This window comes from Hoplias malabaricus, chromosome 1 (assembly GCF_029633855.1).
Source record: "Hoplias malabaricus isolate fHopMal1 chromosome 1, fHopMal1.hap1, whole genome shotgun sequence".
Taxonomy (NCBI): domain Eukaryota; kingdom Metazoa; phylum Chordata; class Actinopteri; order Characiformes; family Erythrinidae; genus Hoplias; species Hoplias malabaricus.
This window is the reverse complement of record NC_089800.1, coordinates 82,788,381-82,816,318: the sequence shown is the minus strand read 5'-3', so window position 1 is coordinate 82,816,318 and position 27,938 is coordinate 82,788,381. Positions and strand designations below refer to the sequence as shown.

The window sequence follows — 27,938 nt, the reverse complement described above, 5'->3', positions numbered from 1 at the left end:
AGCGTGCGCAGTGAGTATGTGTGTGCTTGTGTGCGAGTGTGTGTGTGTGAGTGAGTGAGTGAGTGAGTGAATGTGTGTGTGTGTTTGTTTGAGTGTGTGAGTGTGTGTTTGTAAGGGAAGAGCAGAAAAGAGAAAACTGACAATTCGTAGGAAGTTCAAAGAGGGTTAGAGTGTGATAAGTTGGTTTAAAGGCTTTTCTTTTGAAGGAGGGGTCTGTTTTTGTTGAAAGCTTCTTACATCAGCACTCACTTCTCCCTGGCTTCAGTAGGTCATGGTATCTTTAACAAACTTATGCTTTAACTAGCAGGGCTAGGTTTAGGGAAGCTCCTTGGGTTGTTCTGAGCAGAAATGCTCTTATTGTTTTCGAATGGCCCTTGTGGGTTTGGCTGGTGAACGCAGTGTATTGCTGCTGCTGCTGGTTAGCTTTTTACTGCTTTAACAGCTTTTAATGTAACTGGACCCATTCAGAGGACTCACTGCAAGTGGTGATTGATTTACTTAATAGATTAGACAGATGCTTGGTCAAGAAAGCCAGATATGAATGTGTAGAAACTGGTTTTGCAACAAAAACAAAACTAACAGCTGTAAGTAAGGTCTCCAAGGCAGGATGCTGAAGACCCTAACTAAAAAGCTCAGAAGACATTCCCTCAATGAGATTCATCCTTTTCAACTTAAGGTAAGTAACCTACATAAAGTATTGGTGTAACTCTTAATTTTAAGGAATTAAAGTATTTGTGTAATTCTTTTTACATGACTTTTTATTTAATTTTTTAAAACTATTTTTGAAGTTATGTGATAATGATCCTTCTAAGTGTTACAGAGTTCAAAGTTTTAAAAACCTCCATATATCCTCTTAGTTACAGGATGTAGTATTAGAAGAGATATGTTTTTCTGAACATCACCCTGCATGTGTTTTTCTTTCAGCAGTACCTTTTAATGTTTAAGCTAAAATCTTATATTAATAATAATATGTATAGTAATATTAATAATATAACAGACAGAGAGATATACTTAGGACACCTGATTTCTATCTCCCCTACTGTGAACAACTCTTCCTCTACAAGTTTTTATAAATTAAACTTTATAACAACAACAACAGTGTGCTGTGTTGGGTATATATTGATTTTCATATATATATATATATATATATATATATATATATATATATATATATATACAAGTCATGTTTGCTCAGCTCTGCTGCTTTCCATTCTGACCACACATATTCTGTGCTGATCAAGAACTAGAGGGGTTTGCCCCCCCTCATTTGTTTTACATTTTTGGGTCATTCATGTTCTTTTGTTGAGTATGGATAACCATGGAATGAGGTATTATTTGCAAGTAGGTAGCAAAGTGAAAGTGAATGCACACATTCACATCATGCCTGGCTGTCATGTTTAGTTGATTAACTACAGTGTTCTCATTATTTTAAAAAATACAAAAACAGAACAAAGGCTTATACATGTATTTTATGCAAAGCAACATGCCTGTTGTTGTTGAAGGCAAAGCCAAACTCTGTTCTGTGGAAAATAATGTATATGATGCAGTGCTGGTTGCTCTATGTCAGTATTGTTTACAGAAGGAGTTACTGTAAAACTGAGGCATATACGGTAATGTATGATACAATATCTTTTCCCAGCTTTGGTTATGAGATATTGTGTGTACATTTAGAAATCTGTGTTTAATCTCATATGGCAAGCATTATCATTATCACTTATGTACATTTTGGAATCAAATAGTGTCACAGAAATTAGCATTAGTCATGGTTTTTCCACTGATATTGCTCAAAATGCTACTACTGTCTTCCTGTGAAACAGTGTCGAACACAGCCATAGTGTTCGAGCTTATAGATGGTTACTTGATGGATTCTCTCATGAATTTGCCATGGATGTATAATGACGTCCATGTGTGAAAGCTCTAGATTCCAGGTTTGCTCCCTTGCACATAATCCACATGCATTTAGTGATCAAGGTCCCAGCCCAGACAAGCACAAACAGCAACTTTTCTTGGAAAATAGTTTATTAATGGGAGTAAAATGAGTCCAATCATGAGAGCTTAATGCAAGCACTGCTTGCACATAAACCCATGTGAAGTCACATATGGCAATCAAAAGTTAGTTAAGAGCTAATTACGAATGATATATTCTAAAGTGCACGAGAACTCTGAGCATTCAGTATCGTAATCAAGGTAATTTGACAATAAATCTGCCAAGAAATGTGGCTCCTCGGTGTGGTTGTTAAGGATCTATTAAGTGTTGTGAATTACATGTGCATGCAGGCATTAGAAACTCTGAGGAAGACAGTGGAAGGTTTTTTTTTTGAGTGTAATAAACAGGACAGTTGTTCTAAGATTGTGGGGAAGCACAGTTCTCTTCTGTTGTTTACATGTAGCTGCTCCATGTCTTTTAATGAGGAATGGTGTGTTTAAGGGGAAAAACCACTGCTGTGTGTACATAGTTGAAGTTTAAGTTGTCTGTAATTTTATATTCACTGTGTGAATTACCACAGAAATTCATTTGTAACTCAAGTTCTTTAGCTTTGTAGCACTTTTGGTAATGCAGTCGGCCATCGCCCGAGTTTGGAGGTATTTCCGTCTTAAGTGATCAGAAACACCAAATATAAGCCAATATTACCCACATACAGAGCAGGAATAGAGCAATCACCTCATTTTGGTTAGTGCTTTTGAATGTCTGGAGTTCTCTCCATTGTCTAAGATGCCTCTGCCATGAACAGAGAGAGAGAGAGCCTAGCAAACCAGACTGAGCAACTTTATTTTTTTACTCATTTAAAGACACTGGGGCCCCATTAGACTGTTTTCCAGCCCACAAACAGACTGGAGATTAAGCATACGCTGAGAAAACGTATTCTAATTTTTGTAAAAAGTGTTTTTGAATACTATCATGAATGTCACCTTTAAGGCTTTACGTGAAATATGTATCATTTTTAAAATGAAAGGACTTGGTTTAAAAGAGCACAGCTTTCAAATGGGAAAAGCTGCCTTGATGATTGTATCTTATATATTTAGTGTTATTTAGTTTAACCTAATAATGTAGAACTGTGAACTGGCAGTTTGACACTACATTCAGCGTTCAAGCCTCAATGTGCTGTTCCTCTTGACAAGAAAAGGCGTTTCCTCCCACAGTCCAAAAACACACGTTGGTAGGTGGATTGGCGACTCAAAAGTGTCCGTAGGTGTGAGTGAATGTGTAAAATGTGTAAAATTATAATGTAATGTGAGGACAAAACAGATCATATTACTTCAGAATGATGTAATTACATTGGTGGGAACATGAACATGGCACTGGAAGCTTTGCTACTGCTGTGTAGCGCTGGGCTTGAGCCTGGCTGCCCTTCGTGGAGAATGACTAACTTAACCACTGAGCTAAACGGCCCGTGCTAAACTCACATATGCGCAACTGAAAAATGTACTCTGTCTTTACAAACAAGCCTGTATATGTGCTTCAGATGTGGTGTTTATTCATTCCCGTTGTTGTACATTTAATGTATGAAGCATTAAATGCTACTGTAACCATAAGGAGGTTTTTTAGGAGATTAAGAGTTGTGTATTTATTGTTTTCACTGACCTATACAAAAAGTTTTTGTAGGCCTTTATGGGAAAAGCTGTTTATCCCAATTTAGTCATTGCTAATTCCACTCATTAACTAGGATTCCCTCAGTCACACAGTGGACCCAAGCCGGGAGGGAAGAGGCTACCACAGGCTTCCTTCATGACCCGTGAAGCCAGCTGCTGCTCAGCATGCTCGGAGATGAATACTAACTGCCCGGTTTTGTTATGCTAGCCTAGGCTTAGCTTTCTGTAAAACAGAGTTAAACAGAGTGCACTTGCAGTCAGAGATGATCTATTTGAATCATGGTTTCTTTCTACGTGCCTACTCCTCACTAACAGCAGTTATTCCTGTAGCAGTTGACACATGCCCTGCATCGAGCTTGACCTCTTGGCCCACAGTAATAAATACAATTATGTTAATTGGAGTCCAGGCTCATGGCAGAAACGGCTGAGAGGAGTGCTGACTGAAGCCACACGTCATTGTGTGTGTGTATGTGTGTGTGTGTGTGTGTGTGTGTGTGGGACATGGTCCAGTGGGCATGAATGAAATCCCTGCCCTGAGTAGCTCTGTAATCATAATCTCCAGGAGTGTTGGGTGCATGCTCATAACACACACGCCATCTCGGTCACATAATGCCAACATTAACCCAGGCTTCAAACAGGAAAATGCTGAGTGTGTTGAAAGGTAAATAAATAGGATTAAAACATGTTCCAATACACACTTCTCATAAACGCTTATTCGCTTACATGCTCCCTTAGCCTGTGTGTAATTCTCTGTAATTTTCTGTGGCCTTTTCCCTTTAAACACTTGGCCCTAAGGCCTGCAGTGTTTGTGTGGGCTCGGAGGGTTGTTTATGTGTGCTTTTCTGTGTTTGAGTGAGAATGTGTACTCTAGTCTTACTGAGAAAACATGTTTTAATGGCTTTATTCCTCTCCTTGCAAGGATGAAAATATTGCCTACAGCTAGTCAAATTGACCTTGGATTGACCTGTCGAACCCCTAGATGCATGTTTATATTAATCAGAGAGAAAGAAAACCTAAGCTATGCATTACCCATGAATAACTACAGTACTGTGGAAAGTCAGAGACAACCCTTTCGTTTATTTCCCTTCATTGGTTTCAGTTCATTAGAATCATTTTGTTACTATCAGGGTCAAAAAAACAGAAGAGACACATTTGACAGAAAATTGCCCAGAAACCTCAATAACTAAATTTTATATATAAACTGTAGTTATTGAGGTTTCTGGGTTTCTGTTCTGAAGTGAACTCTGAAGTGAGTGTGGTGCTTGATTTCTCTCTCTCATAGAAAGCTGTAAGTGCCGTTAATGTGATGAAGTGACAATACTGGTAGCGTACCTGTTGTTTTTTGTGGTCACTTTTTCTCTGTGTCTTTTTAAAACAGTATTTTGAATTGTTATGAAAGCTCATATTTTCATATGCCTTTTATTTTCAGTATGCCAGTTGGATCGTCTTATAGCTGATCTCAGAACTGTCTCCAGAGACATTAATAAATGTAATAATAACACATTTTATTTGTAATGCACTTTACATTTCAAGTAAATCTCAACGTGCTACGGGATTAAAAAAAAATGGAAAACTGGAAAATAAATAAGGGGAATTTCCGACTAGCGCTGACAATGAATGCCACACAATGATGTCAAAGTGGTGCCTGATATTTTAGATTCTGCTCAAAGGGCTCTGGTTAAAATGTCACAAAACCTGTGAATAACTGGCAGTTCTTCAACCTGGAAATGAGTGTGCTCATTGTACGCCTAAACCTACTGGCACACAACAAGCAATTTATGAAATGTTTGCTTTTACATGCGCCAAGAGGAAAAAGACAAGAAAACTTAGCCAAGTACCATTTGCAGGCTGTCCAAGAGCTTAATCTAAAAGTTAGTTCTGAATATTGGAAGAGAGCAGTCAAAGCAGTTTGTAGTTCCACTAAAATGCTGTGATAATTTGATAGATTTTTAAAAGTAATTTCAGGGGTCTTGTTTAGCAGTTTATATAAATGTTTAAATTAGATTAAACTAGTCAGCCGTATGTGGTGTTCCTATAACATACAAAGCCTGGCAGGACATTTTATTTCCTTTGCATTTTCTTAGGGAGAGGTGTAATTAGAAGCTGGGTTTTTAGAAGCAGTAAGAAATAAATAATTTAAACAAAAATCCAGACTTTAATTCTTTCTTTCGCCTCTTCTGTCATTTGTTTTCATGTCTATGCTCTATTTAATTTTTACTCTATTATTTTGATCTGTCTTCAGTCAACAGATCCAATCCACTTCTCTTTCTGTTTCCCCTGTTGTAAAACCAGAGTTTGGCGGTTGTCCGTTGTCAGGCATACTGTCATTAATTTAATGTTTAACAGTAGAGAAAGTATGTCTAACTGAAGCTTATGTTTCAAGACTGATTTTTATTCAGAATTAACAAACAGACTTGTGGAGAAAGAACATGTTTGTTGACAGAGGAAGTTTCCATTTGAGGTTTTAACGACTGACTGTAGAACAATAGAAAAGAGTGATTTTTAAGATTGTACAAATAGAAACTTTTTTTTGTTTGTTTTGTGTCTTTTTTCTGTCATTAAATTTAGGGTTCTGTCTCAGAATACAATAGAGGCCACATGCTAGTTTTTTTAGGTTTAAAAAAAACAATTTTAACATTTAAAGCATGATACTGTACTTTTAGTTAAAAATTACTATTCATTTTCTGAATTTAATATCTTCATTATATTAAAAAAAAAACAATTTCGGTAAAGAATTACGTAGTATTTACAGAGGCTATTGATGCAGGATGCCTTTGACTTTGTAGATTTATAGATAGTAGATTTGCCAAACACACTTTAATGGTACAGTGCAGTAATCTCTTGTTGTTGACCAAATCTACCTATTTGTGAAGTTACACACACACACTCCTCAAGCACTGGAGGCACTAAACCATTTAAAATGTTTTGAAGATCTGTACTAAATTTGAAAATATAACTAGATTTGCACAGTGATGTGCCGATTTAACGCTTGTTTATATGCCATCTCAGTGGGCTTATGATTTCTGTTGTATGTTTATGTGCAAATAGTTTAGCAGTAAGTGACTCTGAATTAACATATAAATTAAATGTAGTTGTGATTTGTGTCATTAAATGTGTAATTAGACTGACTTGAAAGCTGTGACGCTTACATGTATGACCTCATGACAAGCCTTTACCAGGAATTATCATTAATATTACACCTATAAATAACAAGAGGGGAATTTTCTTCTGTCACCTGCACATCAATGTCACTGTTTTGATCTGACTCACAGAGTGTGTGTGTATGTATGTGTGTTTGTGTGTGTAGGGATGGGGGTGATAGTTCAAGAAAGTGAAAGCGAGAATAGTTTAAGTGCCTGTGTCTGGGAGCACATTTTAAACCAGTTTAAACAAATGTATCTCCCAGAAACTCAAATAGTATGTGAATAAATAGGTGTGTGTGTGTGTGTGTGTGTGTGTGTGTGTGTGTGTGTGTGTGTGTGTGTGTGTGTGTGTGTGTGTACACGCATATAGATTCTATTGTACTGAAGACTCAGAAAGCTCTTTTGCTCTTACTCTTTACTATCAAAAACAGTTCAAGAGCTTTCTGTCAGAGCCCACCACTAGCCACATCATTTACTGACCCAAGCTGACACAAGCATGATATAATTCTTTTCAAAACTGACCCAAAACAGGTTGTTACTTGGCACAGTCCAAATTTAATAATTGCCTCTTGACAATAATAACGGTCATTAGGTCATAGATTTAAAAAAATATAAATTCACACAATAGCTTGGTTTTATTGGAGTGTGGATGTGTTTGAGTATGAATGTCAGAAAGGCAGTGAACTACCAAGCAGAGACTGACCCTTGGCCACTTTCACATCAATAATTCTCTCTGTCCTCGGAACTGTTATTCCTCTAAAACACACACACACACACATACAGAAAATACTGAGTCCTATCCCTGTAGCCTTTAATCCATGCCCGTCATTGCTGGCCCTAATCTTCCTCCTTCTCTGATGAGCACAGCTATTCAGGCTACTTGGAAAATCCATCGGGCCGTCTGTGGCAGCAGTGTAGCTGCCCTCTTTTCTCCCAAAACACAGCTGTACTACACACATAATACTGTAGAGCTGTGGGCTACTCAGCTTACAGATGAGCACAATACCCAAAGTACACTGGGCACGATCCTAGTGCTATTCTTCACGCGTCCTTGCATTCTCACCCTTAGAGTTTCACTTGAGTCACATGTCATATAGGTAGGTAAGTTGTTTATTTTAAGAGGTGTCTACTATATATATATATATATATATATATATATATATATATATATATATATTCCAAATACATCCTAAATGCTCACCACTCCTTGACTTTTGCAGGCCGTAGAGGAAGCAAAGAGCATTATTGTCCAAAGCACATAGAAGATCTAAAATAGTGATGGTCATTAGTCATTTCCAATTCCACCCACTAGCTGAGACCTGGTTACACCAAACTGGGAAGATGAGTGTTAAGGCATGCTTCCTCTGAGACATGTGATTCTGGCCACAGTTTCTTTTGTAAATTTTATTAACACAGAGCCACTGGTGTTCAACACACTTGGAGGAGAGCACAGACTGCCCAGTTAATGCCTTGCATTACTCTAAGTAATGGGTTGACATCACAGGGTTTTGAAGTCCAGACTTTTCCTTTTTTTAAAGCTTTGTGTAGACATGTAGTGTTTTTAAATAACTGGTTGAAAATATCTCAACTGCACATATTATGCATGTATTGAAGAATCTGTGTACCTTATCTCATTTAAGGAAGTAACCTAACAGTAATTTGAAACATTCAACCTATATTAGAAAAATGTAGGCTAGTGTACGTCAGGACAATGGTTTTGCCTCCAGCTGTAGCATAGCTCCATATCATAGCATAGCATTCATGGTTTCACACAAATGTCATGAAATACAGGTTTTGAAGTAGGTAGTTGTGCTGTTTTGTAAGAAAGCCTAAACAAATTTATTTGACCATGCTAGATGGAGCATGCAAATAGGACATGCGTGGATGATACAAACTTGCCAGCCATGGGTTTTGCATCCTTATGGATGTATGCCACCGACTGCAGTTCAAGCAGTCATCTGTTGAAATAGCTTATTTATTTTACTTTCTTTTCATTTGTCTGTGCGTGTATATTCTCAGGAAAGGTCAGGTCACACATTTGCCAAAAAATGAGATTAAAAGAAGTGAAAGAAAAACATTTCTAAGTTGTCATTCCAAGGAAATTCTTGTTTCTCTTGTGATACACAATGATGAGCTCTTAGCAACTTCCAAATGTTTATTTAAAACTGTAGTGTAGTATAAGATCATAGACACGGTGAAAAGAGAAGTTTGAACTCGTACGTAAATAAACGTTATGTTATATTTCGTAAGAAATGACTCAAGAAGTGCCTTACAACAACTTGAAAAAGAGATGAGACTTGAGCAAGAAAATTATCAGGTCAAACTACACACAAATGACCTAAACAATTCCTATGAACTACTCATTTCTGATTATCAAAAATAACTTAATAGACATATGATAACAATACAGGTGAATTCACCAAACTAGCAATAAAATCAACCACAAATGTATGGGCAAGTGAAATTTTAACCTTTGCCCTTTGCCCTCTTGATGTGTATATATCTATACACTATAAACGTTTGTATGTATCCCGTAAATTTAAACTCTTAGAATGTGATTATACCTTAATTACCAAGGAACACGATTAGTGTTTTTGGACTTATACTATAATAATGACGCATGATACAGGAACTCATCAGCTGGTGTTTTCTCAGAGAATTATTTTTGGTATTAGGGCCATTGCAGATATCATTCATCACCCACAGATGCCATGAACTTCCACTCATCTGTATCTTTCTATCAGATAACCTCATAATCATGATCTGAGGTTACCCCCATGTTTGTGCAGAGATGTCTAGCTAATGTTAATGCACCGAAATATCCAGCAACAGATGTTTTAACAGGTTTGTGTCCAAACGCTAACATGCCAGTACATCAGATTATGCACTGGCATGACAGACTACTGAACTAATCTGCCTTGGTTATGTAAGGGCTACTGGTACTTAGGCATGTGTGTCAACATCTACTCAGTTGCCACTACAGAAAGCTGCCCTCAGAGCAGCTATTTAATGGAGCAACCACACACACATTTCCACTGACCTTGTGAAGAATGTTCTTCACTGTGGGAAACCTTACACCCCTCAGTATCCTCTGCCACCATCCTCCACAAAACTGCAGTCTTTCTCCACACTCTGAGCTGGAAATGTTAAGACAGTGTTTCAGAGACAGCGTTAAAAAGTCATAACTATTTGATCTGGAGAATTGTCAGTGTTTTTAGAATAGAGTCGATATTTTTTCGGCAAAAACCTTTTAAATATTTGAGATTAAAGTAATAAAATTTCAAGTATTGGACTCTAAAATTACCATTGAACAAAAAGCAAAATAATTACATAAATAAAGAGTAAACTCCGGGCAACATCAGCACCTTTTTTTTAGTTGTTAATTCTGGAAATAATAACCCTTATTAACTTCCAACTCCAACTTTATTATCTAAACATTGCAATAACCTTCAATAGTTGTTTAAGCTAAGACCTTGAAACCTTGCTAAACACGCACTGCTCTTATTACTGAGTATCCATTATAATGCATATGTAAATATACCGGTTTGGGCTCTACTTTGTATGTGTGTGTGTGTGTTGATATTCTGTTAAAAGGCTTCTCTTCAGTCTTTATGGCTGCTTTGCTTAGTTTAATGATAACGCACAGAATTTAATTAACAGTAAAATTTTTTGTCAGTTAATACAGATGTGCAGTTACAGTTTAACCACACTAAAGCCTTAACTGAGATATTACAGCTAGTGATGGAGCAGCACAAAAAGATATAAATTTTACCCTGAGGGAAGTTGCAGCTGATGAGTCAAGTGAGAAGACCTAACCCTAACCACACAGTCTTTTCATCCAGAAATAGCTAGTCTCCTAGTCTTTAGGTGAACCGTATTTTCTAGAAAAGCACATGGTAGACAGGAGTTATGCTAGGCATGCTTGAGGTATTTAGATAGTCCATATTAGATGATAAGATCTGGACAGATTCTCACATGTTTGCCCGTTTCTTGTCAGGAACGTTCATGTACACGCTAATGCTGTGGTCCTAGTAGAAGGTGCTTTTGTCCTCCCATCTGGGGGTTGTCCCCTGGGAAACAGACCCTTGAGGTGGCAAAATAACCTTATCACTGGGCTGTGTAAGTACATTGTGAGAAAACGATCACTGTGGAGGTACCTTTCGCTGTCACCGTGGTGGAACCATCAACGGTGCATGTTCTTTATGTAACCTTTAGTTAGGGAATGTAATTTTACTTTGTTCTATTATATCTGTAGATTTTCTAATTGGTGTTGATTTCATGTGCCCCACTTAATCTCCAGGACTATTATGTTCTTTTAAGTTAAACAGATATGTAAGATTACAAATATTCAACTCTCCTTCTGAAGAAGAGAATGTAATGTACTTTTAGGGAACACAACTGCACTAAACTGATACTGCTAGGAATTCTAGTTTTTAAATGGCTCAGTGGGTTTATATTAACCACCCTGAATCTAGGGGTGAATGTTTTGCTATTACTTTTTGTTAAAAACCACATTTTTGGGCTTTGAATGTCCAACGTCTAGTTTTAACAGGGCTATTGTCCATTTCTATCTTGCCCACTAAGTGGGTGTTGTCCCAATGGCTCTGATTCAAGCTGTTCAGTCTTGGTCATGTGACCACTATAAAATTAAGAAACACTTAGAAACCTTTTTTTTCTCACCAGATTGTAGTCCAGGTTTGTTTCAGGTTGAGCAATATTGGTTCTTTATTGGAATTGTAGTTTGAGTCTACCTCAGATATTTCATTTTAAGTCAAAGGCTTTGTTAGAGGTGGATAAAATGATTGTAGGATATTGTTATTCTGCTAAATTACTTCACAGTACATACTTTTCAGGTTATCATCAGTACCCACATATCACTTTAACAAATGCAGATTGGAAGCAACTTTTATTATAAATTTGTTTTTTGATATCATATCCTGTGCTAATCTTCGGAGCCACCAGATTTTGTCCCAGTATTGTGTTTGCGAAGTGAGGAACATGCCTGATGTAAGCAGGGAAAGGAAGGGGAACTCAGAAGGACTTGGGCTGGAGGTCTGGGCGGCTTCTGCTAGTGGAGAGAGAAGCCGGACCCCCCATTGCCTGGCTAATTCATTGGTGAAAGGAGGAGTAGGGGTGAGGGTAGGGTGCGAATTTCGTCACGAGAAGGTGAGGAGAGAGGAGTGGTGAAGAGGAGTCTGGGCGTGGTCCTTACTCCCAATCTTAAGTTATTTCATAACTGTTATACATACATCTCACTGCTATAATATCAATATGTAACTCAGGCAAGAAAGAAGAATCCATAACTTTTTTAAGTGCCTGGGGGCGGTTGATATGAATATAGCAGAAACGTACTTAGACAAATACACACACACACACACTTGCACAGACATAAACACCATTGAGAGTTGAGAGATGAGTGGTTTGTATAGAAGATAGTCACTGGTACAGTAAGTGACTATAAGGCTGGGTGGAGCAGGCTCTATTTATGGCCCTGAACTGCACTGTACTCCTACACTTTTTATCCACATGTGTGAGATTGTCCTATTTATCTTCTTCATTATCTCTCTCCTGCTCTCTCCTCTTCCCTCTCTTTTTCAGGCCCTCTTCCTCTTTCTTTCTCTCTCTCTCTCTCTCTCTCTCTCTCTCTCTCTCTCTCTCTCTCTCTCTCTCTCTTCCCACATTCTGCCTGCTTGTTTGCTCAGCAAGTAGTTGAAGAGAGGTGTGTGTGTGCGTTTACGTGTGTGCGCGTGTGTACTTGAGAACAGATGGCAGCTGGTTGGCCTGGCAGAGGCAAGGTAATTACTGTGCACTGGGTTACTTAACTCTTTAGAGTTAGTCTTGTGTTTTATTTCTTTTCTTTCCTTTTTCAGTGTCTTTTACTTTCCCTCTGTCTGTGCCTCTGTCTGAAAGGGTTAGCTCATAAAGGAGTTTGTGGGTTTTGTTATTTTCTCCTGTAGAAAATGGACAGACATAGAAAAACAGTGAGGGTGAGCAGTGCAGCAGAGCATAGTTTTCTACCCATAGTGGTTTTACACCATTTCATTTGCTGGACTGTTTTTATAATCAGTTTGAACTTGGTATTGTTCCTGTATTTTCAAATGAGCTTTGAGATGTTGCAAAAGCTGTAATTCCGAGGCAGATATATGACCATATCACACATGCATGGCTCTGAGTAGTTCAGTTTGTGTCATAATATGAAGCAATGTGCCTAAATCCCAGTATTTTGTTCTGTCTCAGAGTAAAGGAGGGGAAAAAATCTGATGGATCATTTCCCGGCGGGTTCCTGAAGTGTTAGTCATTTGTCATGTTATGATATTAGTGGCTGTGCTGTGTTTCCCATGCAGCTGAGTTGGAAAACAGATGCAAGGCGGCTCCTGAGAGGATTCCTCTGGCCTGTGTGTGCGCAGGAGAAGGCGTAAACTTTTTACCCGCCTGACCCCCATGTGTGGGCTGCATTGTCATGTCTTATTATCCTCTTTCATCAGCATGACAGTTGACGATGGATCGTGTGATCAGTGGGTGTGTCTCAATACCTCGTGCTGCCTCCTTCCCTATAGTTTACTTAAAGTACTGTCATAAGGTTGAACCAGAGGATTGTTACAGCTAAGCTGAAGTGTTAGCTAGCAAGCTGGAAAGTAAGCCTGGGCTAGAAACGGATTTACAAAGCAATGCTAAAATGATGGAAAGCAACTGATCTGATGGCACTAAACAGTGCCTGTGTAGTCCACTCAGTAGACACTATTTGTGTTGCCTTTTCAATGCAGATTTCCTACCATGGCAGTGAAGAGGGTGGAGAGAGTGAAGACTCTGAAGGGGAGAATCAAGAGCTGGCACAGATTGATAGAGGTCTTTACACAGATTTGTTTGCTTTCATTTCATTTTTTTCATAAATACATTCATGAAGTCTAATTTTCTATTCACGCTTTCTTTTCTTCATAATTCTGACACGGCGTGTACACTATAATGGTTTACTTACTTTCACCTTTGACCTGTACTGTAATACTAGATCTTGTGTTGACTGGATTATTACAACATTACATCATTCCTGGAGCTCACCATTATTTGCCAAATCCTTATCAATTCAGACCAATCCCACATTGCAGGGCAGTTTTTTTTAACTATCTGATCAACTCGCTTGGACGTCAAAATGTTTGTACATAATTTTTAACTGTACCCTGTCATACCATTTCATACTGTGTCAGATTTTAATGAAAGGACAAATAGAAATGCATCTCCATCTTTATCATTAATGTTACCTAAGTCGACATCATTGTTTTATCATATCTTCATCCCTCAGAGCGCAGGAGAAACTGTGTTCTGACCCCACTAGCCACGAGTCAACAGCACAACCAGGGACTTTTGTCCCCGGCCCACCTGCGGCGCCTGAGGTTGCTATTGGAGCCTGCGATGGACCGCCACAGTTCAGAAGAGGAGCTGGAACGAATAGCAGGGGCTACAGTGGCTGAAGGCAGCTGCAAGTGGCCCAGACATGGAGAGCTCAGTAGTGCCTCCAGTGATGAGGAGGTGAAAGGTATTGCTTGTTAGTTTATTGTTTTAAGAATATATATATATATATATATATATATATATATATATATATATATATATATATATATATATATATATATATATATATAATTATGTAGCATGCATGTATAGAGTTATTTAAGTATTCAGTATCAACTGTGATTTGCTGGTTTCCAAAGACAAACCTCTGTAAATATAATGGTTAATAATTGTGCTTCTGATAGATCTGTGCGAACCTGGTTCTGGAACTCGTCTGAGTGCCACCTCTCCGAGTCCGATTCTCTTCAGCTCTTCTCCACCCAAGGGCCTCAAACCTCCACATTCGATCAGCAACACCCGTCACCCAGCTAGGCCCATCATCCTTAGCCACTTTGAGCAGCCCTCCATGCCCTACTGGAGACACAGACCATCTTACACAGGAGAGCCTGGCCGGCCCAGTCTGGATCTGGAGAAGATGCAGCAGGTTCGGATATGCTTTCGTCTGGCTGAAATATGAAGTCCATTAACAATTGGATATTTCTAAGGATAAAAGAAACTAAAATGAGTGGAGATTAGGAGATTAGCATTCCCCTTAAATCCAGCAGTATGTTTGTTATTATGAAATATAACACAATTTAAACCCAAACATACATAAATCTAAAATATTACTATCTCAAAATATTAACAGTGTGTACATTATGACCGTTGGCTGGGGGGGGCAGATCAGTATTTGAGTGAAGAGTCTTCTGGGTATTGTGTCTTTTTTCAGCTTTAATCACAGCTGCGGTGATCTGCTGGGCTTGGGGTTTTCCCCCCACTCTTTTTCAGAGTGTGACATCACAAGTCAGTGAGCTCCTACACTGCCCTCTCCCTGTCTGTCTCTTAAATGCACAATTAACTTTATGGCCTTGTACTTAAAGATGCAGCACAGAAATGTGACACACCACACAAACATCATAAATAGCGCTCTCATTTTGAGATACCGTCAGCATTATTAAATACGGCAATATGCTCTATAACTTTTCGTTATACCACCCAAACCTCACATTCAGCTTTAAGTTTCTGGAGTTGTGTATTATTATATTTTCTGTAAGAAGCAGTGTATTTATGGACTTCCAAATGGAATGACATCAGAACTAAAGTAATGAATAAGACGAAGCATTCAAGTTTGGTCAGATTATGGGTTTATATATCAGTGAAGGATTTGGGTTTGGGGATTTATGTGGAATTATGTTCTTTTTGCAGTGCGTGCACATCGATCAGTTTTGTTCCCCTACAGTTCATTAGTGTGGAGCATATTCAGTGAAAAACACTTATGAGGGTTCAGAGCACCACTCTTTGTTTCCTGGGTGGCCAGACTTGAAAGGACCGTGTCTCTCTCTCTCTCTCTCTCTCTCTCACACACACACACACACACACACACACACAAATTAGGCCCTCATGCCAGGCAGAATGGAGGAATAGAGTGAGAGAGAAACGGATCACAGATGTCACTTCACCCCTCCCAGCCCCCTCTCTCTTGCTTAGAAGCCAAGCTAGACTATGTACGAGTCCATTCATGTGTGTGTTTTTGCAAAGGAGAGAAATATGACGGAGGCAGGAGGAGAATGACCAAGCAGCCAAATCCATGTTTAATATTACTTTGGACAGAGCTGTTGTCCTGGGATGGAGAGCAGGCTGTATAGAGAATGCTGAGAAAGAAAGAGAGAGTCTGAGAGGGAGGGAGGACTAGAGGGTGGCATCGTACTGAGGGCCTCCATATGTCTCTAGGATTCTGTGGCGAGGGCAGATTATGAGAGGCAGCAGGGCAGTGCACTAATACTCACTCAAGTGGAATGGGAGGTGTTGGATGGAAAACAATATGGGCCCTGTTGAAGTGCCTGCCAAAAAGCTCTTTACGTTTTAACCCTTTATATTCAAAGTCCAGTTGGGCTTTCGTTTTTTTATATCATTCTTTTTGCAGATACTCATCTTGTCTAGTTTACAACATCAATATGTAGGTGACTTTTACTGATGTTCAAGAAACTTTGTGATAGATTTGTACTTTGCTGAGAATACCAAAATGTCAGTTAATTTAGTGAAGTAGTGTGTTAGGTGCGGCTGTTTGCTGATTGGATCATAAATAGCCGTAGCAATCTGATTGTTTTGGTGTAGGAGTTAAATGACCAATGTTGCGGTTGCAGGTAGGAAGTGAAGGCTGTAATGGATTGGCATAAGATATTTTACATATTATCCTTTGTATAACTACAATTACAAAGTGAAGTATACACAGGCCTGTGACAATCATTAGTTTATTTGGAATTTACTTGCCATGCAAATCATTTCAAATAAAAACAATAATATTTTTTTATTATTCAATTCAACTATAAGTAAATAATTATAAACAATGTCTAACATTAAAGTTGGCGAAAAAGATGATTAGCCATTTTATTTCAAGCTGCTAATAGACGTTTTCAGCAGACCAACTTAAAAACATCTGGAACTCAGTAACATTGTGCTACCCACTGAACATTGTTTACCAACATCTAATACATAAAATACACCGTACTTCTCTAAAATCTATCAAACAAACACATACACACACGTGCACCTCGGAAGGTAAACGTTCTAGCTATTTTCGCAAAACAGTAATGTGTATATATAATTATTTTGTTCAAACCGACTGATAACAAGCTGTTTGTGATGCACAATTATGAAGCTAGTAACTGTATTAAAGGATAAGAATTGCACCCACCAATGTTAAGCTTAGTTCCTGGGATGCTGGGTTTACTAATTCCTTCTCCTGCACTTATCTTTGAAAGCTTTCAAGCTTTTTTACTCACTTTTATTTAAATCATTTTACATAAGTAACAAACACTTCAGGCTGCGCTACTAAACTCTGTGTAGCATTTATCTTTAGTCCATGAGACATGACCGTATTACAAAACAGCTTATTACTATGTTTCCAGTTATTTGTTTAAATACATTAATAGACTGTGAGGGTGTTTCACTGTAGGAAGTAACAGATGTTTTGTATTAGAATAATGACCTGCATTTGGGCAACGGTTATATGAGTCTTTCAAATTTCCCTTTATTACAGTAATCCATACAATCTAATCCAGAACCGTATGCAGTCGCTCATATGCTGTACATGGGGGTCTGGTCATTGTTTGGCGTTCATGAATGGCTTAGATGACAGATGTCGAAACCAGACTTGCCTGGTTGGCTCGGCATTTGGTTTGTCTTTCAGAGAAGTGTGCAGTGAAAATATTTTCAGTGCTTTTTCTAGAATATTTTCAAGTTCTTGGATCACTCATGCACGAGAACAGTTCATTTGAATCAGCTTAAGACTAAACATCAATTGAAATTGCAGTTTCTTGGCTGGTGTACTGCGGGAAACTGTTCTGTAGTTTAAAACCTTGTTACCTTGGATATGGCTATGTTCCAGAGGTAACAAATGTACTCCTTGTTAAATAGGCATTCACTTATTGAGTGATTTGTTGTATAAATTAAACCAAACATGAATCACTTAGGAAATGCGTGTGGAGAACACTTCAGTTGTTCACATATGTTTGCAGTCTTTAAAGACAGTGTTAAGTTTTCAATCACAACCTATTCACTTCTATTTTAGCAATATTAGTGTTAAAATACAAAATATTTTAGCGGTAAATTTAAAATCAAACAAACACACACACGAAATGTAGAATGTAAAATGTATTCTTTTAGCTGTGAATGACATAATAATCCTCTATAGTCTCTATAGAAATCTAAAAACAGAAAAGGTTGATGGTATTATTGGTCACCTGAAATTATAGCTCCTAAAATCATCATTAGAAATACATATACTTCATATGAACAGGGCCAATGGAACATAGGAACCAAATAACTAAAGCCACTGAAGTATTTATACCATGTAAAATGTTCCTTGTGGTCAAATTCTGATCTGTTATCCAGGTCAAAACGCTGTCCACAGTGTCAGGTATGGGGGGAAAATAGGGGACTGTCAGCATGGCAGTGATGTTAGACTTTTCAGTATCAATATTTCTTCATTGTTTTGTGTTCCAGAAAATGCTCCTGAAAAAGAACTGTGGCGGTAAAACAAGGACTATAAAGATCCGGGTGAGTGCCTCTGATTCATGAACGTTTACTTGTACATACAAACAGTATTGGCTTTTTAATGCTAATAATATTAAGTTAGGAATGCTGTACCTGTCTAATAACACACTGTCCAGTGGCATCTTGCTTCCCGGACCCTTGTGTTTCCTCATCAGAGCAGGCCAGGTAATTAAAGTGAAATTAAACAAAATAGATACTTGAACTTGCCAAATGCTCTGAACGTAGTCAGCTCACATGTTTCTTTAGAAGAGCTCCTAGTCCAGAAGGAGCGAGGCGTGTATAAACTGAGTGTGTGTGTGAGACGTCACTTTCATCTTGGCACACAGTGCCGCTCCCCCTGCTGCCCACCAAGCGTGGCACAGGAATAAATGCCTGCAATGGTCATCAGGAAGATTCAGATCAGGATGCTGGAGGCAGAGGGATGAATCATACACACACACACACACACACACACACACACACACACACAAAACACACACACAAAACACACTCATGCTTGGATATGTTTTATACCTTCTCAGCATGTCCAGAATATATATTCGGTATTTAAAGTCTGCAAAGTATCACCACCTATTGTTATTCAGTTTTCTGCGCAGCAGTTTAATAGAAAGCATGCTATAAAATGTATAGATAATATGCCATATTTTTATTCCATGTGGAGAATGTTTTAACTTTTATCTTGTGTGAAAAAGTTTGCCTTCTTATGTCAGAACCGGTTGCTAACAAATGCCAGCCACCCTAAATTAAGTTTTCTGCTGAGGATACACACATACACTCTTGCTCATAGACGTTCACTGCCATTGCAATCTCAAACAAGGGACTGAATGTCAACAAGGGACAAATCAACACCATCTCCCAGTGTTGTTATTATTATAATGAAGGACTCAGCCCTTCCTTTGGATGGCTGGATTTCCACTACGGGTTCCTCACAATGCACAGACATTACGATTCCTACTAATCAGCTTAAAACATAATTGTTGTATAATAGCCTTTCTCCCCTGCACATCCAAGAACCTCCATTTCATCCATAAGGGATTGAATGTCCTCTCTATTCGATTAAGGTGAAGAGGAGAAGAGGTGTGTGTGTGTGTGTGTGTGTGTGTGTGTGTGTGTGTGTGTGTGTGTGTGTGTGTGTGTGTGTGTGTGTGTGTGTGTGTGTGTGTGTGTGTGTGTGTGTGTGTGTGTTGGGATGAAGTCATATTCCATTTATAGAGTGCCTGCTGTTGCAGGTTCTGTGATCTATAGTCTTGGAGAGGAATATGGAGAGAGAGATGTTCATTATCTTTCTCTACTGTCTTGTTAATTTCATTCAGCTCTCCTTTCTCTTTCTTTCACATATAAACTGTTTTCTCATATAAACTTCATTGAAAAGAGGAAGAGCCCATGACTTAATTTTATAAACAAGGTCAACGGAAGATTTTCTTTTATTTTATATTTGTCTTGTCCCATCTCTCTGCTGTCCTTCCTCGTCCTCCTTTTTCCATGCTGAAAATGGGGCCCCTCACTTCTACTCTTTCTTCTGTCATTTAGTATCACTCTCTCTCTTTCCTGGCTAGGCTCCCGGTGAAGGGTGGAGGAGGGGTCTGTATTTACCAGGGGGCCTGTTAGAGTAGAGGAGTGATTGTCATGGGGCAGATAGAGAGTGAGAGAGTAGAGGGAGTTGTACGGTTGAGGGCTGAGGAACAAGAGGGAGATGAGGAGAGAGAAGGAGGCAAAGAGGGAGGGAGGAAAAGAGGAGTCATCAGTGGCTGAAACCAGAGCAGACAAACAATCCCTGTCGGCACTCAGGCGGGATTCAGGCTTGTTGTCAAAGCAGATGTGAAGGTGGAGAGGTTAGCGTGTTCCCATGGACCAACCTATAGCATAGAGGATGTTATTATGGGTTTATCTACTGTTGTGTGTGCTGTGACATACTTTTCAGTGGGGAAAAGCTAGTTTAACTAGGTTATCATACAAGGTTTCCAATGAGCAGATGTGATTAGAGAGCAATCCAAAACAGATCTAAATGTGCAGTTACATTAAAATGTTTAAGTAGCATCAGTTGGGATCTCTCCAAATCAGTTTTGAGCATCTTACATAAGGTACTAGATCAGACGTGTGCAAATTCAGAACCCTCCAGCACAAATTAGGGAAGTGTACTGATGAAATGCCAAACTAAAGCACACACCCTAATACAAGATATATAAGCACTTATAAACAAAGTAAAAATCGCAGCTAAATTGTCCAAACTAAAAAGCACACTCACATAAGAGCTAAAACTGGTAAACTCTTTAAAACACAGTCACACGTGCTGAGAGAATTTCTAAAACAGAGTACACCTTACGAGTTTAAACCCTAAGGTTATACTAAGCAAATAGTGTGGTGACAATCTTTATTGATTGAGCGTTTTTAAGCTCCTCCCCAGTGCAGCAAACAGGACCCCGATTGGTTGTAAGTCATTACATGATGGCTGACCCTAATGAGACATGGAGAAAGAACAAACATACACATACACACTAACTCACACATACACATAACTGCTTACCTTAATTGCAGTTTCTGATCACATCGTCGTACAATAATAGATGTGCCTATTATTGAGAGCTACACACTTTGAAAATGATGGTTCTACATGGTTTCTATGGTTAAAAAAAGGGTTCTATATAGAACCCTGAACACTTGAAGAACCTTTTGCATGATTAAAGGGTTCTTTGCATTGTGAAAGTGTTCTTCAGAGTGATGGAGAATGTGCTATAGAATGTGCTATAGGTTCTTTATAGCACTGTTTAGAAAAGTGTTCTTTTTGGCACCAAAAACGGTTGTTGCAACGATTGTTCTTCTATTGTTTCAGTTTGCAAAGAACCCTTTAATCACGCAAAAGGTTCTTCAAGTTTTCAGGGTTCTACATATATAGAACCATTCATTCATTGTCTGTAAGTGCTTATCCAGTTCAGGGTCGCGGTGGGTCCAGAGCCTACCTGGAATCATTGGGCGCAAGGCGGGAATACATCCTGGAGGGGGCGCCAGTCCTTCACAGGGCAACACAGACACACATTCACACCTATGGACACTTTTGAGTCGCCAATCCACCTACCAACGTGTGTTTTTGGACTGTGGGAGGAAACCAGAGCACCTGGAGGAAACCCACGCGGACACAGAGAAAACACACTAACTCCTCACAGACACTCACCTGGAGCGGGAATCGAACCCACAACCTCCAAGCCCCTGGAGCTGTGTGACTGCGACACTACCTGCTGCGCCACCGTGTGTAAGTGTGTAAGTCTGGCATTCAGTTGTGGCAGTTTTCTTGTAGCTACAGCTGTGCCCAGAGGCCTTCAGTATAAGCTAATGCCTTCTGATCACACTCTGCTGTCAGGGAATTAACGTAAAATGTTTTATCATCACACCTTGGTTCATTTTACACTTTTGGTGTGCAGTTAAAGGGAAATTGAGTTATATAGCAACAGCAATTGAAACATATACGTCCTCCCATGTTTTATAATGAAGTGTTCATCATGAAGTGTTCACCTCATTTCTCTCAATGCTAGGCCCCTCCCAGCTTGGGCCAGGCTTAAGCTCTCATATGTAAAAGATGTTAACTTTTGCTTTCGTTCCTCTGGACTGGAACTTGATCCTCCCCCCTCTCTCCTTTCCTCTCCTCTTCTCTTCTCTTCTCTTCTCTTTATGCCTGTAATGTGGCCATGAGACGCTTAAGGGCTGTTTAAGACAAGGTTCGGTGATTTAATACACTAAACTCAGTGTGCATATGTAATGTATTACGTATTGTGTCACAGTTTCCAGTTTTTCCTGGGACAGCTTTTAGTCAAGGGAACGAAGAAAGCAGATAATTCATTTTGGATGTAGAATGTAGAGGCCTTTTTTTATTTATTTATCTATTTTATTCTAAATGAGTAGGCTTAAGACACTAGCCTCTGGCTGGGGGCCGTGGAATCAAATCCTATGATGATTTTGTGTTTGCCATGTCAGCACTGCAGTCGTGCTATAAAGATGGATCAGCTCTCTTATGCAAGCTTCCTGTTTACAGTAACCCCTGCTGATGTTACGTGTATGTCATGCAGGCCTCAAAAACAAGGGCCATTTTTCCTTTGAAATAACCTTTATTTTCATGATCTCTTATATGCAAATTAACTCTGACTGACGCTTTTATACAAAAATAGCAATTCATACATAAACACGCTCTCTAACTCAGGCATTAATGAGTCATATCATGATTTGAGTTCTCTCATACTCTTAAAGTCTGAACTGGTGGATTTAAGTAGTGAAATGATAAAAACAATGAATATGAAATGGAATGGTGATAGTTATGTTATGAATGGCAAATTTAGAAATGCTAATGTTTACAAATATTACTAAGCATGTATTGAAAAGAAACTATATTATTATTCCAATACATAGGCCCTTCAAATATCAGATTTTTTTAAGCTTCTTGTAGGAATCCTGTCAATTGGGGTTTGATTCCCAGCCTGAGTAGGAACACTGCATTATACCAATTTAAGTCCTAGGGGAATCCTAAGGATGCATTAACCTAGTTCTGTACCAAGATCACTTAAAAATCATAAAAAAAAAGATATCCAACAAGGTAAGGACATCTACCAAATTCCATAAACATACATAGGTACATGTATTTATGGCTCACTCCAAAAATCCATATTTAAATAACAAAAATGGGTAGATGTGAGTTATATGTGGGGTCTTCTTAACTATTATAGTGCAGTATAGAGGCACCAGTTTTTGGGCAATGAATCACATCTGTGTAGTGAAGGCCCCCCCCAGCCCAGCCCTTGTCTCTCTGTGGTCAAAGCTTTATCCATGTGGGCTGCTTCTGATTGCACATAACCCCCATTCTCCCACTCTGAGCAGAGCTGGAGAAAGTGCTGCATTACTGCCAAATCACACAAAAGTATTTCCTGTAAAGGAGGGAAGTGGCTTAGAGCTGCTAATTTTAGCAGCAACCCCTTGGCCATGGAAAGAAGGAGTGAGATTTTTGTATTAGACTGCCATGCTCAGAAGAAAAAAAGTTTTATTTAAAATATACAAATACAAGCTAGCCTACTTTTCATTGATGTGGCTGGCAAACATTTTTTAGACATGCTCCATTTACATGCAGCAAATGCTTTGAAGTTTTATTGGAATTTACCTTCCCACATCCTATCAGCAGTGGCAGTTTGTCTTCATCTGGGACTTCTAATCCCTCCTCAGCTGTTCACAAATTCCAGTTGGTAATATAAGAGCATTGGAAAGAGGTCTGCTATCATTCAGTTGAGTCCAACAAATGAATAATTTGTTTAAATAATAACAGTGAGTAAGAGATCACCATCCAAGGGATGATCGCCGATAATATCCTCCCAGCAAATCCCAGACTGTCCATGTTTTTCTCCCAGAATAAAGAGATGGAGCCAAAAAGGGAGGCTGAAGTATCTCTTAAGAGCAGTTTGGGAATTTCATAAAATGGGTTAAATCTGTATCATTATATCTAAAGTTGTTTCCCTAATTTATCACTTACTTAACTAAATATGAAGCATCCATGGAGCAATTTTTAAAAGCAATGGGATGTATGTGGGATAAGTTCTAGTTAGCTAAGCTGTTTGTGCAGGTGGTGTGTAAGGAAAAAATCACTGAAATATGAGGCCCTTCATGCCAGGCTTTCAAAAGTCTGGGCACTGAAGGTAATGTTGGGTCCATAAAGAAAGTCCATAAAGAACCTAGGTACGAATTACACTCCACATTACTGATGTTTTCCACATGCAGATCCTGTTGCCTTGTTGTGCATGTAGCCAGTGTTTGGCAATGTCTGAATGCTGAACATTTATAATGGCAATATATAAAAATTGTATGAGAGAAATTCACCGATATATATTTTCCTATTTTGAATGGTGATGAATGCTGCTGTGTACAAAACAGGATGTGTTTTATTCAAGAACATTGGTGACTCCCTTATTATCCCAACATTTGCTCTCATTAATTGAACTCTTGAATCAGTTTTACTGAAGAATGTAGGTTAACAAGGGTCCTTACTATATGCAGTCTAACACGTTAGTGGCTGATGATACTAATAACTAAACTAAAGCCTTTAGAAAAGTGGGTCGGCAAACATCTATTTCACTCAATTTTCCATTTACCGCTAATGTAGTGGATCAGCCAACACATGCTTGGTGTCCAAATATGCTTCTTTATGTTATCATCCGAGCTCTGAGCCTTGCTAATAAACATTGGCAGTCTGTAATCACCTAGATATTTTTGCAAATACATTCCCAAAACCCACTCATATTGCATTCAGAAGAGCATTAATGTTGCACAGACGTGCTGATGTTGTTAAAAACATATCTAATAAATATGTATAGTCTTTATTATCTGTAACTTTTATCCAGTTCAGGGTCGCGGTGGGTCCAGAGCCTACCTGGAGTCATTGGGCGCAAGGTGGGAATACACCCTGGAGGGGGCGCCAGTCCTTCACAGGGGGACACACACACTCACACATACGGACACTTTTGAGTTGCCAATCCACCTACCAACGTGTGTTTTTGGACTGTGGGAGGAAACCGGAACACCTCCAGGTCCCTGGAGCTGTGTGACTGCGACTAATACTGCGGTTAATAATATTAAGGTTAAGAGAGAATAATTAAGTCCAATTATTTTTGCAAACCATTCATTCCTCTTCTTTAGGATTCTCTGGAAAGATTGTTTTTTTTGGAATCTGTTTCAGTTTTAAGGTATCTGTTTCAAACGTATTTCTTCAATTTTGTCTTTCCTCCACAGAACTTGAGCAGCAGCCGCCATGCTCCCAGATATTCATATGACCCATCTATCTTTGCCTTCCGGTCACTGAGCACAGCGCCCCCATGCAGCCCCCTGTTATCCAGTGAAGAACCTCCGTGTGCTTGAGCAGGGAAACCACCGGAAGCTTTTCACAGACTAAACAACGGAGTGTGTTGGACCAAGATTTCCCACATTCGGACAAAAGACAATGTTCTTGTCCTGTTATTTTGCAGGATCTAAGCCTGAACAAAGTCCCTCTGTTGAGATTTGTTGATAAAACAGGAAGTGGAGACAGAAAGGCAGAATGTACAGGAGGATCAGGGAGTTGGTGACATTGTTTCTCGTGTGGTCTCACTCTCTCTGGCTCTCTGGCCCTATCTCAGGAAACCTCTTTTGAACCTTGCTTCAGTGACAAGGCCGTAGCCACCGTAGGACATGGCAAACGATAGAGCCGCAACCAAAACCTTCATTTGATTGAAATGGACGAGAGAAACCAGCATAATTTGGTCAGTGGTTCTTAGATAGTGTCAACTAATGACTTAGCCATTTCAGGTATGTACCTTTCCCATTACTGTTTGGGCTACATGCATCTTCACTGTTTGAAGATCATGTAAACCATCAAAAGGGTCTAAGAAGTCCATTTGAACATCACCTACATTGTGTAGCGTCTCCAAGGACAAGTGAAATTTAGGGCAGTTTTAGAGCAGTTTTTATTATTATTATAATTATTATTAAGAGGTATTACCACCAGAGTGACGAGAAACCAGATTTGGAGAAGGAAAGATGGAATAATCACAACGACTCATCAATAAGAATTCAAACCTATAGGTTTTCTCAACAGTCTATTTTTTTAAATCTATGATCATTTCTATAACTGTGTGAACTAAGGCTCGAAATGATCTGGTGACTGCTTTAGTGCTTGTCTAATGTTTACTGTAATTTGACAATACGTATATAGACAAAATAATAAACAATCATGGTACTAGTCCAGCCTTAGACTTAGCATTAAGCATGCGAATCTGTTGAACAGTCCCAAGTTTGAAGCTGTTCACTGGACAGCATACACCATGTGATGTGCCTAAACAGACTATCATTGGACGTGTATTACATATTGTCAATGTCTAAAAAATAAAAACCCTCATATCTTCATAAAGGTAATTCTACAGGAAAAAACTTTCTGCATTTTCTAATTTTGTTGTTTAAAAGAGTCTACAAGTGGAGGTAAAAGGTTTGGCTCTGACAGAAATTAAATGCTCCTTTGCCATGTTTAATTTTGTTTTGGAACGTTTGCAGTTAATTACCAAAGTCTATTAATCATTTCCATTATTTTTCACTTCACACCCCCTCTGCTGCCATTTTCCTCCATCCTGACTGCACCCTTCCAGCCTCAAACCCAAACTGCTTTGGTAAAAACAAGCAATGTTGAATGGAAAACATGTTAATGTGTGCAGTATATTACATAAGTAATCACATTGTGTAAGATAGGTTTCGATGAATTATGTACTGTTTTCAACAGCATACCTAGCCTTTCGCTGAATGTAGCCTACACTTGTAGGGGTCAATGCATAGGATAACTACAAGTAACTATTTTTTTGGAGTTGCTCTGGATTCTGCAGGTTCCATGTAATCATTTGAAATAAAACACGATATGCACCTTCAGGTTGGACAGACCGTACATGTTTGTAACATGTAAAAAGCCACTTGTCCTCTTCCTACTCTCTACTGGGAGAAATAAAATCTTTTGGCTCCAACACTGTAGATTTTGTAATATTTATTTTCAAGTTTGCATATTTCCCTGTTACACCATTTCTCCTGTTGTTTTGTTCACACTACCATGACCCTGATAAAAGTGTACCCTAGTTTTGTAACTTGAGAAGTGGCCTTTAAGCTAAGAAGCCTGGCATGCATGGAGATACAGTTGTCTGATTTGGGCTCCATGTGTGAACGTTCTGTTCTAGCTAAGGGAGTTGAGGCAGTGGTCATTGTGTCCTTCACTATGTTTGGGTCAGGTCTGTAGTCGGAGACCTTTCAGAACAAGGCCCTGTGGGGAGCACAGACCAAGGATTTAGACCAAAGTGAAGCTGGAGCTCAGTCAACATGACACTACCTCATATATCTCACTGCGTAATGTCATATAGTAACCAAGCTTAGACACCATCAACATCAGACCCAATGTGTCTTCTAAACTCAAAGGTACCGATATCAGCCTCTACTCTTTTTGGGAAGGTTATGTGCAACATGTTTGAATATTGCTCTGAGGTTTTGATTGTATTCAGCTGTACGAGTGTAAGGTCAGGTATTGATTTTGGATGATCAGTTCTAGATCACACACTCTAACCTTTCCCCAAGGTGTTGGATGACACTTGGCATTGACCATGTGGATTATTAGAGTAGTGTGTTCCATTCCATTGCTCTACAGTTACACTATAATTGTGGAAGTGCAAACAATATATAAGTAATACGTACCATGAGCTACAAATTTAGACTGTTAAACCCCTCCAAGACTGGTGTTGTAATCAATGGGAAATTAACTTCCTTTTCATCTCATAGCATTGTTTATTGGACGATGTGAAACAGCCACTTGCAGGATTTTGTAGCAAAATTAAAGCATCAAGGTACAATCCATTTAAACATTAGTGTATGATGCATTCTGTGTCTTTATACCTGGGAGAGTGAGGGTGTAGCGTATGAGCAGAACTGTGTGTGTGTGTGTGTGTTTGTTTTTCATTCTGTGGTGGTGTGTGGATGGTAATAAGCCTGAGCCTGCCAGCAGTGTAAGTTCCATCCACTCCCCAGAGCCTCACACTGGTTTTAGCGTGGGCTGATTCCTCAAGCCTGCCAATGCCA

The 27,938-nt window shown here is 39.0% G+C and overlaps 1 protein-coding gene across 1 annotated transcript; it reads left to right on the top strand.

Annotated features, from left to right (window-relative positions):
• si:dkey-16j16.4 (uncharacterized) lies at nt 1-26,832 on the top strand. Its single transcript, XM_066685163.1, has 6 exons — nt 1-676; nt 13,499-13,580; nt 14,032-14,265; nt 14,486-14,724; nt 18,285-18,338; nt 25,092-26,832. Exons 1-6 carry the CDS (start codon nt 608-610, stop codon nt 25,215-25,217), a joined length of 804 nt encoding a protein of 267 aa, XP_066541260.1. The 5' UTR covers nt 1-607; the 3' UTR covers nt 25,218-26,832.
• The last annotated feature ends 1,106 nt before the right edge of the window (nt 26,833-27,938 follow it).

Bases quoted from the DNA above. Each gene is read 5' to 3' on its own strand.
- si:dkey-16j16.4 (XM_066685163.1), top strand. From the start codon at position 608: ATGCTGAAGACCCTAACTAAAAAGCTCAGAAGACATTCCCTCAATGAG. The intron at 677-13,498 runs GTAAGTAACCTA...TTTTCAATGCAG, and splicing joins TTCATCCTTTTCAACTTAAG to ATTTCCTACCATGGCAGTGA. The intron at 18,339-25,091 runs GTGAGTGCCTCT...TTTCCTCCACAG, and splicing joins CAAGGACTATAAAGATCCGG to AACTTGAGCAGCAGCCGCCA.